We start from the raw sequence: 16441 nt of genomic DNA, 5'->3' as shown, positions 1-16441 counted from the left end.
TCATGCCACAATAGTTTTTCATATTTACTCATAACAAATTTAGAATATTTTTTTTTTTAACTTTTATCATATGTTGAATGAAATTCAAAAATATTGATGCTAACGTGAAAACACACGTAGATGAAATGGGCCATTAACACTTTCATACTTTTTTTTATTCTTCGTGAATTTCTTTTTGCAGCCCTATGATCTTCGTCTGCACTCCCATAAGTTCTAAAAATTTTAATCTATTCTTTGGTTTAAAGTTTTTTTTTTCTTTTTCAAATTGTACGATCTAAAAATCTTCCAAATTATGCACTTTAGATTTTAGAAAAAAAGTATATTAAATTATACAATATAGAACAGTAATTTAAAAATTAATCTAACTTTAAGTTTGAATAATTTAGAAATCAATATAATATTTTAAATTACATAATTTAAAAGCTCCCCTTTTACATAAAAGGAAAACTTCCAAATTGTTAAACCTGAAATACCTAATTTAATTTCAGATTCCACGATCTAGAACTTATCTATTGCATAAAAGGAAAACTTTTAAGGGGCACTTTTGATTTAACAATACAAAAGTCATTTTTTATAAAATAATAAGATGCGAAGGTGATAATATCATCAGTTTTTTTAAGGATGATTTACATCTTAAAAGAATATAATATAGAAAAATTAATATTTTCAATCCCAACCCAAAATCCATCACAAAGTAATACAATACTAATAAGAAGACATTTAGAACACTCTATTTATAAGAGTTTTTTTTTAATAAATTAAAATCAATTTATGTATTAGTTAAATTATTTTTTCAAAAGGTTAATGTAAAATATCTTTTACCAATTTTGTTATATACAATTTTTTTTAGTTTATATGAGTTTTTTTTTTCTTTTATAAGTATTTGTAAAGAAAATTATTCGAACAAATCAAATCAGGAAATAAACAGGTAAATGAGATATTTCCAAAATCAAAAACAGTGTTTTGATCTAAACATAAACTTTGTTTTAATTTATTATTATTTCATTTGTTTCTTATGTTAATCTTAATATTTCTGTGTTTTTTTTATTAGTGAAATGGAGGGAAAAGGGAAGAATAAGAAAGTATAGAAAATCAAACAGAGGAAAAAAAAGGTGTGATTTGAATAAATAAAATAAGTAGAATATCCCTTCTGTATTTATTTGGATGAGTGAAAAAGATTTATATGAAAATTATTTTATAATAATCAACAAAATTAATTTGTTTATAAAAGATAAAAAAAAATCTCATGTCATACCAATTCGAATAAAAATATATTCTGATAAATTCTACAAAAATAACTTTGCTCTTTTTTCTTCTTCAAAGAAACACGTGGTAAAGTTCTAGTATCTCTATCGTAATTCTCTTTCATTTTATTTTACTTTATAAAAAGTAATAACACCTACCTATACATTTTCTCAATGCCTTCTATAACATGTTTGATTTTCACATTTTCTATATTAATGTTAACACACAACATTTTATATCTCATATCGAGATTCTTTTATCTTTATTATTAGACATACGAAGACTCTAGTTTCTTTTGTCTTCTTTTCATGTTTTAACGTGTATTTTTAAGTTAAATGCATGTATTGCAAGAAATTTCGCACACACTCTAAATATGAAAGGAATAAACTATTTTAATTTTAAAAGTGTATAATATTGTCAATTATGCTAGTTCAAAAAAAAATGTATTGGATAAAAGTTGAAACAAAAACAACTATTTCTAATATAAAAGGAAGAGAAAATACTTTTACAGATAATTTCGGTATGGTGGACAAAAAAAAATATAGTAAGCAGAGTCAATGCAAAGGCTATAAATAAAAAAGAAACTAAACAAACTAAAAAGTTATAAACAAACTATACTATCTAACTAGCTTAATTAATAGTCCCTTTCAAGAAGAAAGGAAGATGTTGTTGATGTTCATCTTGAAGATAATAGAAGTGGAACTCGTTTTAAGCAATTTGTGAATACATCAACAATTTGAGGGTGTTTTCAAACATTAACAAGTCTAAGAACTCCTTTTTCAATTTATTCTATGATAAAATGAATATCAATCTCAAGTGTTTTTGTTCTTTTGATGTATGAGGGATTGTTTATTGTCGCAATAAACTATTGCAAAAGAATTATGAATATGAAAATCAATCAATAGATTTATTAACCAAATAATCTTAGTGGAAACATAAGCTAAAGCTCTATACTTGGTTTTTGTAGAGGATTTGCTAATAGTCTTTTGATGTTTTGCTTTCCATGAGATTAAAGAATTTTCTAAGAAAATACAAAAATCACTTGTGGAACACCTCCTATAAAGACATTACCCCTAGTCTGCATCCACATAGGCATGAAGATTGGTATCATCTATAGCTTTGAACAAAACACCTAATGTGCTTAAGATATCAAAGCATAATAATGGTATCCTCCATGTGGGCATAGTGAGGGTTAGATATACATTGTCTTAATTTATGAACAAAGTAACATATATCATGATAACAAAATGGTTAAATATAATAAACGTCTTATATGACGTTTGTATATACCAGGGTCAACAAGAGGAGTGTCTGGATCATTGTGCAAATTAATATTAGGGAGCATGGATTATGGTTTACGAGCAACCATGCTACAATCTTCAAGGAAAAATAGAATGTAATGATATTGACACATGAAAATGCTAGTTTTGGATTTTGAAAACTCAAGGCCAAGGAAAAGTTTTAAGTCCCCAACATCTTTTAAGTTGAAAATGTTTTGAAGATCATTTTTAACATGAATAATATCTATATTAGGACCAACAATAATAATATCATCAACATTAACAAGAATAGAAACAAAATTAACATTAACTCCTTTTGTAAAATGAGAAAATCATGTTTAGATTGGCGGAAACCAAAAGAGAGAAAAGAATCACGAAATTTATGGAAGTATCTTTTTTAGGCTTGTTTTAAAAAAAAAAAAATATATATATATATATATATATATAGAGAGAGAGAGAGAGAGAGAGAGAGAGAAATTTATTAAGATGACAAATTAAAGGTGCATTAATAGTGGGAGTAAAATTGTGATTACCTCCTAATGAGATATTAATAAAGATTTCTTCCTCAAGTTAACCATTAAGAAACACATTATTTATGTCAAGTTGAAGTAATTTCCAATGTTTGACAATAAGAGAAAGTATTACAGAATGGTAGAAACATTTACAACATGAAAAAAAGTTTGATTATCAATGACCTCACACTGAGCTTCTTCTTGCAAGATTAACGAAAAAACATAACCAATTGAAGGAAAAGGGTAAAAAATAAGGATTTGGCCACGAATTTGAGAGATAGAATTGTGCAAACCCATAAGGAAGGACATGACATAGCCAACTTTAGTTTGTTGCTAAAGGTGTTGGAGACCACCGTAAGAATAATTGAATTGGGGTTTGTAATCAGAGAGCTCTTCCCACACGAATTTCAACTTTGTATAATAGGTACTGACAATGTTTGACCCTTGTTGTGATGACATGAGTTGACGTCGGAATTGAAAAATGCGAGGCCCATTTTTGCAAGAAAACCGAGTACGAAGATCTTCTCATACCTCATGAGCGGTGGTGGTGAACATAATGTTTCTAGCAATTTCTTTTGAGACTAAATTTTTTAGTCAGGAGATCATAAGCGCCATCATGGTAGAGAAAAAAAAAGGGTGGTTGGGGTCACAATGAGATTCTTTAACTATGGTGGTGGTGTCTTGGATTGGGTTGACCATGGAAGCAAGAAGAATAGGAAAAAAGAAACAAGAACAAGGGAAAGAAAAGAAAGAAAGGCAGAAGCTTATAACATGTGTAGTAGTGATACCATATTGGATAAAAGTTGAAAGAAAAAAACCTTTTCTATTATGATAGGAAGAGAACACTTTTACAATTGGAAGGCAACTTTGGTTCAATGAGCAAAACAAAAGATGCTCACTAGGAGAGTCTATGCAAAAGCTATAAATAAAGGAAGTTAAACAAACTAGAAAGTCGTAAACAAACTATACAATCTAGCTAGTTTAACTAAAGAAGTGTAATTTAAATAATGACATTGAGATATGTTTAAATGTTAAACTTATGTTATTAATCCTTTAATTTTCAGTGAAAATTAGAGTTAGTTCATCTTTAAAGTTTTTACCTAATTTAGCTCACAACTTTATAAATATTTTGATTTAGTTATTTTTAACCAACTTTTATGAAATTTATTTAATGTTTCAAGATAATATTTAAATTATTTATATCGTTTGAAACATTTCTATCTCAATGTTAGTTGAATAACACAATTAAAACATTAACTAAACTTATCAAAATTTGATTAAAAAAACTAAATCCAACACAACTTTAAAGATGAGAAACTAAATTAGTTTAAAATTTTAAAAATATTCTCTGAAAGAAGAAATATTTAATCATTTTATAATACATGATAAGTTTTAATGAGTAAATAAGTAATTAAAATTTTAGATATTTGCTTGAAAATTATTAATTTCTTTTCACGCACCAATTACTTTGACGAAAATCGTAAATTGCAAGGGAAAAAGATGTAATTTATCTCCATTATTTTTTACTCCGATTAGTTTCAGATTTTCCCAAAGGTTTATGAAAACCGGAAAAGAAAATAACGAAGAAGGATTAACAAAGGTCCTATTCTGAAAAAAACACCAGAACGGCGTCGTTGGGTTCCCTTCACCCAAATTTCTTCAGACACTGATACTCAGTGCAATTCATTTTTCCTCGAGCAAAACTTGCCTCACCGTTGATGGAGGGCGGCGACACCGCGAACATGCTACGCATTCTGGTGGCCACCGACTGCCACCTCGGGTACATGGAGAAGGACGAGGTGCGCCGCCACGACTCCTTCCACGCCTTCGAGGAGATTTGCGCCATTGCAGAGCGCCAGGGCGTGGACTTCGTTCTCCTTGGCGGCGACCTATTCCACGAGAACAAGCCGTCGCGGTCAACGCTAGTCAAGGCCATCGAGATTCTCCGCCGCTACTGCCTCAACGACCGCCCCGTCCCGTTCCAAGTCGTCAGCGACCAGACGCTCAATTTCCAGAACGCGTGAGTCTCTCTCGCTCTCTCGCTCTCTCGCTAACTCGTGTGTGTGGTTCTTAAATGTATGTGAAGGTTCTTAGGGATAGAGTGAGTGATTGTTATTTGTTCCGCAGGTTTGGTCACGTGAACTATGAGGATCCTCACTTCAACGTTGGCTTGCCGGTTTTTACCATTCACGGAAATCACGATGATCCTGCTGGTGTGGTATGATTCTGAACTTGTATTGTTTGTTCATTGCTGCATTTAGAATGTGCTCGATTAAGAAGGAAGACCATAAAGAGATTTTATATTTCGGGAATTACTCCGTGTTTTGAAAGTTTGCGTGTTCGAATGTTCAAGAGGTTTATGCTCTAAGTTGGTAGTTGAAAATTGAAACGAGTTTTGGTTTTGCTTGCAACATTTATTTTGTTACTTAAGTCGTTATTTAGAGTTTTGGCTGGATAAAAATTGAACTTGGAGTGACTAGGATTAGGAAGGGGATGGGTGTTATAGATTGAGGACTTGGATAAATCATCGACTGTTGGTTTTCACGTCTTTACTGTTCAATGATCTTGACTTGGTATATTTTTTCTTTAGGGTTTGGGTGGGGGGTAGAATCGCAAAAGAGGTTAATGATTGTCCATGTGGAATTGGGGGAAATACTACTATACTTTTAGCTTGTTATAGCTCCATACAAGTCATAAGTGTCTGGACTAGTGTTTGTTTATTTCACCGTTATTTGTTTTTCTTCAAGAGGGCATTGGATGAAGATTTGTTGCTAGTGATAATTTCTTTGTCTTTCCTTTCCTTTTTTCTTAAAAATTTTGGTAAGGACTAGAGCTGTTTGTCTTGTACTTATCATTGTTGCAAGATAAATTCAGAATAAGATTGATAAATGTGTTATTACACATCAAAAACATTTTTTAAGAAAATACACATGAGCAATGTAAAGCTTATAAAGGCTTGATTCTCACTCACTTTGTGACCTAGTTTATGGAGTTGAGTTAGGCCCTACTGTAAAATTGATTTTGGGTTGCTCTTAACCAAAACTCTATCTGCCTACAGCTCTCCCCATGCAATCTATTTAAGCCTGCTACTTGCCCTGTGCAATGTAGAAAAAATCAGTCCTACAATTCCACATTCCAGATTTCTAGTATTGATCACGAAGGGTTGACTGTTGAGATCCCACTTCAACTATAAAAGAGACCGAAGTAGAACTTAGAAAGGTTTCGGCAGTTTTTACTTCATAAACTAGCTTTAGGAGTTCAGCTAGTCCTAATCAAATTTATGATCTCTAAATTCTGACTATCGGAAAACCTTAATTACATTTTCCTCAACAAGCAATTTGTATATACATTTGAAAAGGTGGTGATGTTTTTATTTATTTTGGTTGTTGGATTTCCTAGTGAGTGATCAGAATAAGTCAATTGATTTTGAAGGAAATTAACCCCTCATCACCTCCTTTTAATTTAGCTATATATATATATATATATATTTGACAACATTGATATTTTGTCTATCTAATTTTCCAAAGTACAACAAATATGACCACTTTATTGAATCATTGTGGCAGGACAACCTTTCTGTGGTTGATATTCTCTCAGCATGTAATCTAGTCAATTACTTTGGGAAAACAGTTCTCGGGGGCTCTGGTGTTGGTCAGATCACTCTGCACCCTATTCTTATCAGAAAGGTTTGTTATTGAACGCTCTTACTATCAGGATACAGTAGATTTAGTGAAACCGTCACTTTTTTCTTTTAGGTGCATGTTTGGTTTTGCTTAATTTCAGAGAAGTTTTTTTCTTCCCCTTCAAAATCTCTTGGTAAGGTTTTAATTAAAATTTGTTTTGTGTACAAAATAAGCCAATGCGGACAAGCTAATGGGAAAAAGAAAAGGAAGAGAAATCTGGAATGGTTAGAAATCTCATTTTGTCCTGAAGTTGTATTTTTATGAATTGCAGGGTTCAACAGCTGTAGCTCTGTATGGTCTGGGAAACATTAGAGATGAAAGACTTAATAGGATGTTTCAAGTATCCTACTGATAAAACATGCTTTGAAGCGGTTCATCTATTTTAAGTCTACTCCTATCCGGAGGTAGTATGTTACTTACTTAAATATTTTTTCAGACACCACATGCTGTACAGTGGATGCGACCTGAATCTCAGGAAGGGTGTCAAGTGTCTGATTGGTTCAACATTCTGGTACTTCACCAGAACAGGTTGTCTTCCTTTCGTCTGTCTGTTTTAGGAGGCTGCATTTAATATCACTCATCGAGGAAGATGTGTTGATTATTTTGAAATATAACTTTGACTTTGAAATTATTGATCTTGCTCGCAGTCTAGATGATGTACAGTATTGAAGTTTTAGATTTTAATCTGCATGATTATTTATCTTATTTTCACTAATGGTATGTAGGGTGAAGACAAATCCAAAAAATGCAATAAATGAGCACTTCCTGCCTCGCTTTCTAGACTTCATTGTGTGGGGCCATGAGCATGAATGTTTGGTTGACCCGCAGGTGTTCTGATTAAACTTCTCTTAAATGGACCGAGATAGAATATGTTTTGCTCTGCAAAATTAATATGGATTTTAATTTGCTACAGGAAGTTCCAGGGATGGGATTTCACATCTCGCAACCAGGGTCATCAGTTGCAACGTCTCTTATTGATGGAGAATCAAAGCCAAAGCATGTACTTCTTCTAGAAATCAAGGTTGTCTATGTACTGGAAATCTAAATGTCTATCCCATGGTAGAAGATCAGTGGTTGTTGTATTTTATCGTCTTACTAAGTGCTTTTAAATAAATGGTTATTGTCAGGGAAATCAATATCGCCCAACTAAAATACCTTTGATGTCTGTGCGACCTTTTGAGTATACTGAGGTAAGGTAAAATACTAATATTTTGTTTTCTTCTGTCTTTATTAATTATTAATTACATGCATACTTTACACTTTCACTGTTATTGAAGCAAGATTGAATTGATTTAATAGTTACCAATTGAAGCCATCTCATGGTTCTTCAATAATCATTTTAATCTTTGTAATGAAGGTAATACTAAAAGATGAGCCGGATATTGATCCCAATGATCAAAGTTCTATTCTTGAGCACCTAGACAAAGTGGTATGTGGATATTCCTTATCAGATGATTTTTGTTTTGCTATGTCCTTTTGGTTGCTTGCAAACTTCTTGTGGGAGACCTACCTCGGTATCTTTTTACCTGATTCTTCCTCTTCGGTTCCTTTTAGTGGTTATTCTCATTGTAATTTGTTCTTATTCAGTTGTGACAAAATTTGTCTACTCTGCTTTAGAGTCTGTTTCAGGACCACTGAAATTTGTTGGAACTTCAATTTTCTCAAATCACTTTTATGCATGGATATGTGATCATACGTATAGCAACTGTGTTTTGATAATAGAATATGGTTCAGGTTGGGAAACTGATAGAAAAGTCTAGTAAGCATGTCGTGAATAGAAAAGAACTCAAGCTTCCACTAATACGTGTCAAGGTAATTTTTGTACACTGTATTATGACTTTTGAATGTCACATCTACATGTAGTGGCCTTTTATTTTTCTTTTCATCTAGCAAGAAGATAATTCTGTTATTAATTGCTTTTATAATCTTTATTGGTTTTGATCTTGCACCTTTCTTCGAGAAAAAAATAGTAATTTTCATGATATTAAACCAATTAAACGTCAATCTTGATGCATGGAGTCAGATTCACAATACCATCAAAATCCAGAGTTTATTAGGAAATTTTATTTGGACTTCTGTTGGCTATAGGCACATCTAGTTACCGTAGATTTTATATGATGTTTTCTGGCGTGACCTTAACTTCTTCAATGTAAACTACAGGTGGATTATTCTGGATTTATGACTATAAACCCCCAAAGATTTGGGCAGAAATATGTTGGGAAGGTAATTTCTACCTATCTCTTTCCTGAATTAGTGTGCTAAGGTTGATTTTGGTTGGAAATTGTTTTCTACTGTTGATTAGTCATCCTTATTCTAGGTTGCAAATCCCCAAGACATTCTCATTTTCTCCAAGGCTACAAAAAGGACCAAGGTTGAAGGTAATTTGAGTTATCTTTATTTACCTTTCTATACCGATTCATTTCATATCAACAGTATTTTTTCAATTACAATATATCCTAGACAGGCTTCTTTTATCAGTTCTGTTACTGATGATGAAGCCACAACTTACGTTTCTTATTCAGGTTTTCCTAGCTATATATTTTCTTCCTGAAAATCTTATGTTATCCCTGTCCGCGCCCACCTTTGATGCTGTTACTGCAGCATGCATTAGTTAGCCCCTTGTAATCTGTTTTGAGCAGTGCCAGTTAGCCCTGCCTCTGTTTCTATAATATCTGGCAATAGATCACTGCATATGATAGCATCTGTTTTATTTTGCATCCCAAATAAGAATGACAAGAATCTTTGCAGAGCTACACCACAAAAGCTAGTAGCTGTAGTTGTAGAGCTCAAGATATTATAAACCTCACACTAGAATCTCATACTTCCAGTGTGGGACGGAGCTATAAGGTTGACCTAGTGGTAAAAGTTGGAAAGGTGGGTAGGAGAGGTTGTGTGTTCAACTCCTCTCACTAACATTTGGGAGGTATAAGGTTGGGTTGAAGGGTTTGGAAGGGAGGGTGGGAAAGGTTGTGGGTTCAACTCCCCCCACTAACAAAAATTAACAATTAACATTTGCAGATAAAAAAAAAAAACTTCCAATGTGGGACTCGGGTCCTATTCCTTGCCATTGGATCCTAATATAGCAGCATATTTTGCACTAGCCCACTGGGCAGTCCCAAGTGAATATTGCAGTGTGATATCACCATCCACGTCACACTTTTGCATCTGAAAAATGGTGGAAAACTCTAGCACTAATTGATGGGAATCTTAGGAGAATTACACAAAAAGCTAGATGTGGTTATGATTAGAAATTTAGAATCAGCATTATGGACAGATTGGAGGAATTGTGTTCTCTTTGTATTTTGGCCATATTAATAGTCATGTGCATGACATATGCAATCTATGTAAAACATATAAAAATGTCACTAGTTGGCCAATTGGCATACATTTATATATTGGTTTAATTATGTTACATAATTTGAAAAACAGTGATAATCTCAGTTTTCACTTTAAAATGTGCAAATAAGGTTAGTTATGCTTACCCCTCCATTTTTATGTAGGAAAAATCATTGATGATTCAGAACGACTTCGTCCAGAAGAATTAAACCAACAGAATATAGAGGCTTTGGTTGCTGAAAGTAATCTGGTATCTAATTATTTGGCTTATTTATTCCTTTCTATTGTAAATATTGGGATATGAAGAAATATCCTTTTGTATCCTGATATTTATCTTTTCTTATATTGTTTCCTTATTTTCCTTTTTGTTTACCCTATGAAACGCACAATAGAGCTTGTACTAAAAATATACTGAATGTATCAAAGTTCCTTTCCTTTCAACTCTTTTGATGTTTCCATTTATGTCTTTTATAAACACTTAATGTAACTTGAAATTTGGTGGAAATATTCAAAGGTTTCATCAACAAAGATGCAAGAAAAAATATAATCATAAGAAACAGAGATCACTTCAATCCCTGTGCATACTTGTTCACATAATATGCAACTATATGGAAATTATAACTTATCACTGGTTAAGCTTGTTTACTGGTTGTGTAGTTTTACTAGATGACTTTGGACTGACCTGAGCTTTGTTGAAAAGAAACATGGATATGAAAGCAATGTTCAGTTTTTGTTATTTTCAATGTATCTGAACTATAATATGGTTTTACAGAAAATGGAGATACTGCCAGTCAATGATTTGGATATTGCTTTGCAAAATTTTGTGAACAAGGATGATAAAATGGCATTTTACTCTTGTGTACAATACAATATTCAAGAAACACGAGTGAGTATTCTGTGCTGCATTTATCTTTCATATGCCTTTGTTTATGATGCTACTTTGTTGTAGCATCTGGTCCATGGTTTATTCCACATCTGGTTCATGGAGATACTGTCAGTTTTTTCTCTTCTCGTTGATGACTTTCATTCTTAATCAGAATAAAATTGCCAAGGATTCGGATAACCAGAAGTTTGAGGAAGAAGATTTGATTATTAAAGTTGGAGAATGTTTGGAGGTTAGAAGCTTCATCATTGTTGTTTATTATTAATTGATTTTCAATGGATTTAGGTTTTAAATTCGTCTTGCCTTTGGAGAAAGCCATGATAGTAGTTGGAGATAATCTATGCACTAGAGCTTCCCATGTCCTTCAAACCTCCATTGATCAGAAATTTGTTTGCAGTATTTTCCACTGTTGGGGCCTTCATATTTTTTACACGTGACAATGGTTTGATGGAAGGAACATTTGAGTTTCATGAATGACTTTGTTGGTTATCTCTCTTGTTCTAGGAACGTGTCAAGGGACGATCTGCTCACTCCAAGGAACCCACACAGCTGAATGATGGTGCTGAACCATGGAAGGTAAACCTTCGTGTGTATTGTACTTGCTGTTGCATTAGGGATGGAAAGCTGTTTTTGTGCTGGCAGTGTTATTATCCATGACCTCTGGTATATTTTTCTTAACTTCTCTTTATTTCCATGTAGAATTTCCAAGGAAGAAGTGCTACTGGAACTGGAAGTACTGCAGCTTCCTTCAGTGATGATGAAGATACCATACCAGTATCTAGCTCAAAGCCAAGTACTAGAGGTCGGAAAGGGTCATCTGGTGCAACCCAAACTACAACCAGAGGTAGGGGCAGGGGAAGAGGCAGAGGTTCCAGCACCATGAAGCAGACAACTCTTGACGGAGCTTTAGGGTTTCGCATTTCTCAGAGGTGGTTTTTCTTGTTGATAAATAAATCATTTAATAGCTTCGATGAGTTCTTTGCAAAAATGCTATCAAACTTGAGAATTTATATTTAGCTCGGAACCTTCATAATTGGATTTGTAAGCTTGACGCATTAATTTGTTAAAGTTGATCTAATGTAAGAATAATATTAAAAGGCCTAAAAGTAACATATATGCATGAAACATAGTATTTCTAATACAAAAAATGTTCAGCAATTGAACTCCCTAATAAAGAAAAATAGAAAATTACAATAATAAAGTAACAGTTTTATAGTACATTATGGTTGAGAATATAAGATCCATACTGTGATATGAAATTCAACCAATATTATGCTTTGAAATATGAAAACTAACAAATATGTTGAAAGTGAAAAGTATTCCCTGTACTACACATCATAATTAGTGTGATGAAAGAGATATTAAAAAAATTTGTACCCGCGGGTATCCATGGTTAAAACCCGCAATAGGAAATAGGTATTGTAAATAGATACCTGCGAGTAACGGGTATGGGTATTTTTATACTCGCATGTTAACGGGGCGGGTACGGGTATCATAGTATCTGTACCCGTGAGTACCTGTATCCGTTATATTTTAATTTAAATTAAAAAAAATAAAAAAAATGATTAAAACATTAACACATTTAAATTAAATGGGTTATTTTTTATCAATTGGTTTTAAAAAATTTTCATTTTTTTGTAAACTGTCATTCAATACTATTTAGATGAGTTATTTGCACTTTATTTGAAATTTATATTATGCATTGTATTTTTATTTGAATTTATGATTAAAATATATTGTTAAATATTAAAGTTTTTTTTTGTAAATATCCGCGGGTACCGTGAATACCCGTGGATATTAAAAAAGTACGCGGATATCCGCATAACAGATACCCACACGGATATGGATACGGGTACGTGACGGATATGTATCCAGCGAGTAGGGTATAGGAGAGCTACTACTCGTACCCTACCCGCCCCATTAACATCCCTAAATGAAACCATTAAAGTATGTCAAATTGAAACTTTCAATTTATCAAAATGCCATGTTATCAATACATGAAATGGAAAGGGCTGAGAGTGGAGGGCTCGGCTTGTCACCAGAAATAGAAACAAACAGTTAATAAATTAAAAAAAAAAAAAAAAAAACTAGTACTGAGAGCAGAGAATAGAAGTACAGTAAGGCGTAGGATGCCTAGCTCATAGTTTAATGTTATATCAACTTGTAGCTCCGGCTTGCTGCCAGCTATTGTTGAACAGAGCAAGATTCAACTCAAAGAAATGAGTATAACTAAAGATTGAAGCCTTCAGTGGAACGCAGAAGAACAGTAAGAGCCTTCAACAAAGATGACAGAATCACAAGATGTGTGTAATGAACAGAGATCAAAATTGCACGTTGGGTGTCCTGAACAGAGATGAATGTCACAAAATTTGTCTCTGCTACATATTAATCTGTGTTGCTCTTCAAAACTGCCCAAATGAGCGTAGATTTGGACCCCAGGTAGAATAACCAACTCACCTCTGCAATCAGGAGTTTGAGCAAGTCCAGACTACTAGTTTGTTAAAGTTTTACCAAAAGCCGACCAAGAAATAGGCTTGCATGTGAGTTGTATATATTGATGGCTGCAAACTCGGGAACTCATCTGATTTAGTAGTTCATTCATGAATTTACTGACTAAATTCTGTAGCAAAGTAAAATCCAGAACAGACGTGGAAATGATGAGATAAAACTTCACATAATTTTTCTTTTGTTTATTTGTATTTCCTTTACAAGACTTTCTAACTTAATATACTTGTCTTTAGTGTAGGATATCCCTGTTTTTGTAACCTATTGTTGGTCAATTGACCCACCCAGGTTACAGTGTCAAATTTTTTTGTGACTGAGATTCGGTCCCATTGTAAAAACTAGAAGGATAGGTACATGATAAGTCATAGCAGAGATATTACTTCTAAATTTAACCCTCTATTTATTTTCTTAGTAGAAGCTATGATTCTTATATCTGACTTGGGATTTGCTCCATGCGTCCCTGTTGCTGCTTGCATGTTGGGCAATGTGGACACGGTGTGCATGAAAAATAATTTAGTGAAGGATTAGTTTTACTCATTGATGGATTTATGAAGTCACTTTGATATTCTACTAATGATGTCATGACAAAAGGGATAATTATTTATTCATCCTGATTCTATTGACGTAATGCAGGTCTGCATCAGTAGCTGCAGCAAGTGCCATCCAAAGTGATGCTAATGAGGATAATTTGGCTTCTGCTTTAAGTGATGATGCTGAGAAAAATGATGTTGAAGAGATCGAGGATAGTTCGGTATAGATCAAGCTAATTTCTTGTGTATTGTTTTCCTTAGTTTGTAACACCTTGAAACATGAAGCATTGATGAGGCTCTTTGATTGAGTGCTGGCCTGTCTGATACCAGCATAACCTGACATTTTCTTTGCGTGTTTTTGATTGCAAATTTTCACTAAAGCATCCTTGACATGCACATAATTACCAAGTTGAATCTGCTGATTGTTATATTGCACAGGAAAATGAATCCAAGTTACCACCAGGACGGAAGAGGGCTGCTCCAAGGGGAAGAGGTAGAGGATCTACACAGTCTTCTAAACGTGGAAGGAAATCAGATAACTCTTCAATCCATAGAATGCTCATGAACGATGACGACGATGATGATGAGGATATCATGAAAAGATTAAATAAGTCACAACCTCGGGTATGTATCTCCCATTTTCCATTCAAAACATTTGTTTGAATAGATGATCATCCATGTAGAGTCTTCAGTCAATACACTTCATTCTGAGCAGAAGTATTTAAACTATGCTTGGGTGTTGATTCGTAATTTCTGTGACATACCAAAAAGATATTTGGGATAGTTTTGATGTGTCACCCTTAAGAAAAGCATGGTTATCAAATTAGCTTATTCACTTCCTATATGAATTTAATCACACATACATAGATGTTGAAATTACCAATGGTTTTCTTAGTGGTCTGCTATCTTGTCGTTGAACATGTTGCCAGGCAAATGTTCATCTCTGATATAGTTCCAGTAAACGTAAAATGCAGATGGGGTTGATATTGGAAATTTCTTTTAATATATCTGATTCTTAACATATTTGGAGTTGTGATTTCGTGAAACTAATCTCTTTCCCTTGTTTCTAGGTCACTAAAAGCTATGGAGCTCTAAGAAGGTAAACAGTTCCTGTGACAAGATAAATACTGTTACCTTGTATAAATAAATTATTAAGTGAGTCTGTCAAGTGTCAACTAATTTATAACGTCTTACTGAGATTTGAAGATGCATCGTTTAGGCAGAATGGAATTAAATTAAGTAGTTATATGTGGGCATAGGTATATGAAGACGAAAGTAAACCCAGTCAATTGCTTCAGAATAGGTTCTGCAGTCTCCCAATTTGTTTATGTTTTCCTGAATGCATTCTTTGCTATTCGTTTCTTATCATTCTTTCTTTCATTTTAGACACCATAGTGCCATTCAGTTTGTCATAATTGATTGATGTTTTATGTGAAAGGAAAGTGAAGTAGGAGCATGTAATTACTTTCTTTCTGTTACATATATGTACTGAAGCAAAAGCAACAGAATTTAGGGCGGAAATTGATGATAACCTCGTAGTTAAACGAAGGGGAAAATGAAGAAAAATCTCTAGTAAACTACTTAACAAGTATTTAGTATGGTTGGAGACAGTCTTTTAAAATGGAACCCAAAAAGAAACTGAAACGATTTTAAAAAAGTCAAAAATCAATCACAATTGAATTTTCTTTTAGAATTTTTAGATTTTTTTTTTCAACTGAATAGGTTGGTTAAGATTTCGAATTATGATTGAACTAAGCTGCATATTAAAGCTAAAAATTATATATGTGTCTCTATTGAAAATTGTTTGAGTTTAGTTGTAGATTATTTACAAATCATAAAGAACTTGTAATTTATTTTTTAACAGAAGAAAAAATAAAAAATATGAATATACAACAATTATAAAAAGAAATCATAATATGTACCTTTATTTGACAATTTTGCAGTTTTCTTTCTGTAAGTAAATACTTAACAACTTTATAATAACAAAAAAATATGAAAACTATTTAAACTATACTGCTAAATTTAGCTTTGTTCTGGTTTCATGAGTTTAAATTAAATCATATTTAATTTTATATTTTATTGGGTAACTTTTTGATAATAAACGAAGCATTGGGTTTTTAAATAGTCAGGGTATTGTTGTAATTAAATAGTAGTTTAACAAATATTTGAAGTTAACAAAGAAATAATGCCTCGAAATATAGGCAGACAATCGGTTAAATTTCTATATCTAACTGATCAATATATAAAATCATGAACTGAAAGAGGAAATAAAAAGGATTTTTCTGTATTTGGTAGTGCTGTTGCGTAAATTAAAGTCCCATTGAATTATTTTAGAAAAGTTTTAATAGATTGTTATAAAAATAAATTGTTTATGTGCTATTTATTAAATGAATTTACACGTGATAAATGTTAAAAATTAATGCATAATTAAACTATTTATCCAACGTACGCTAAATTATGTTCTAGT

General features: G+C 32.7%; 1 protein-coding gene across 1 annotated transcript; it reads left to right on the top strand.

Annotated features, from left to right (window-relative positions):
* Positions 1-4631: 4631 nt before the first annotated feature.
* On the top strand, positions 4632-15359 carry MRE11 (DNA repair and meiosis protein (Mre11)). The gene is made up of 20 exons (XM_028070478.2): positions 4632-5057; positions 5165-5255; positions 6604-6723; positions 6992-7060; positions 7157-7248; positions 7446-7548; positions 7634-7741; positions 7848-7910; positions 8078-8149; positions 8455-8532; positions 8881-8943; positions 9038-9098; positions 10221-10306; positions 10829-10942; positions 11094-11171; positions 11444-11515; positions 11639-11868; positions 14078-14195; positions 14413-14598; positions 15045-15359. The coding sequence occupies exons 1-20, from the start codon at positions 4756-4758 to the stop codon at positions 15075-15077; spliced, it is 2139 nt and encodes a 712-aa protein (XP_027926279.1). The 5' UTR covers positions 4632-4755; the 3' UTR covers positions 15078-15359.
* The last annotated feature ends 1082 nt before the right edge of the window (positions 15360-16441 follow it).

This window comes from Vigna unguiculata, chromosome 5, assembly GCF_037176805.1.
Source record: "Vigna unguiculata cultivar grain cowpea cultivar isolate G323 ecotype 2 chromosome 5, ASM3717680v1, whole genome shotgun sequence".
Lineage (NCBI taxonomy): Eukaryota > Viridiplantae > Streptophyta > Magnoliopsida > Fabales > Fabaceae > Vigna > Vigna unguiculata.
The sequence above is the reverse complement of the archived record's forward strand: the minus strand, read 5'-3'. Positions and strand labels throughout refer to the sequence as shown.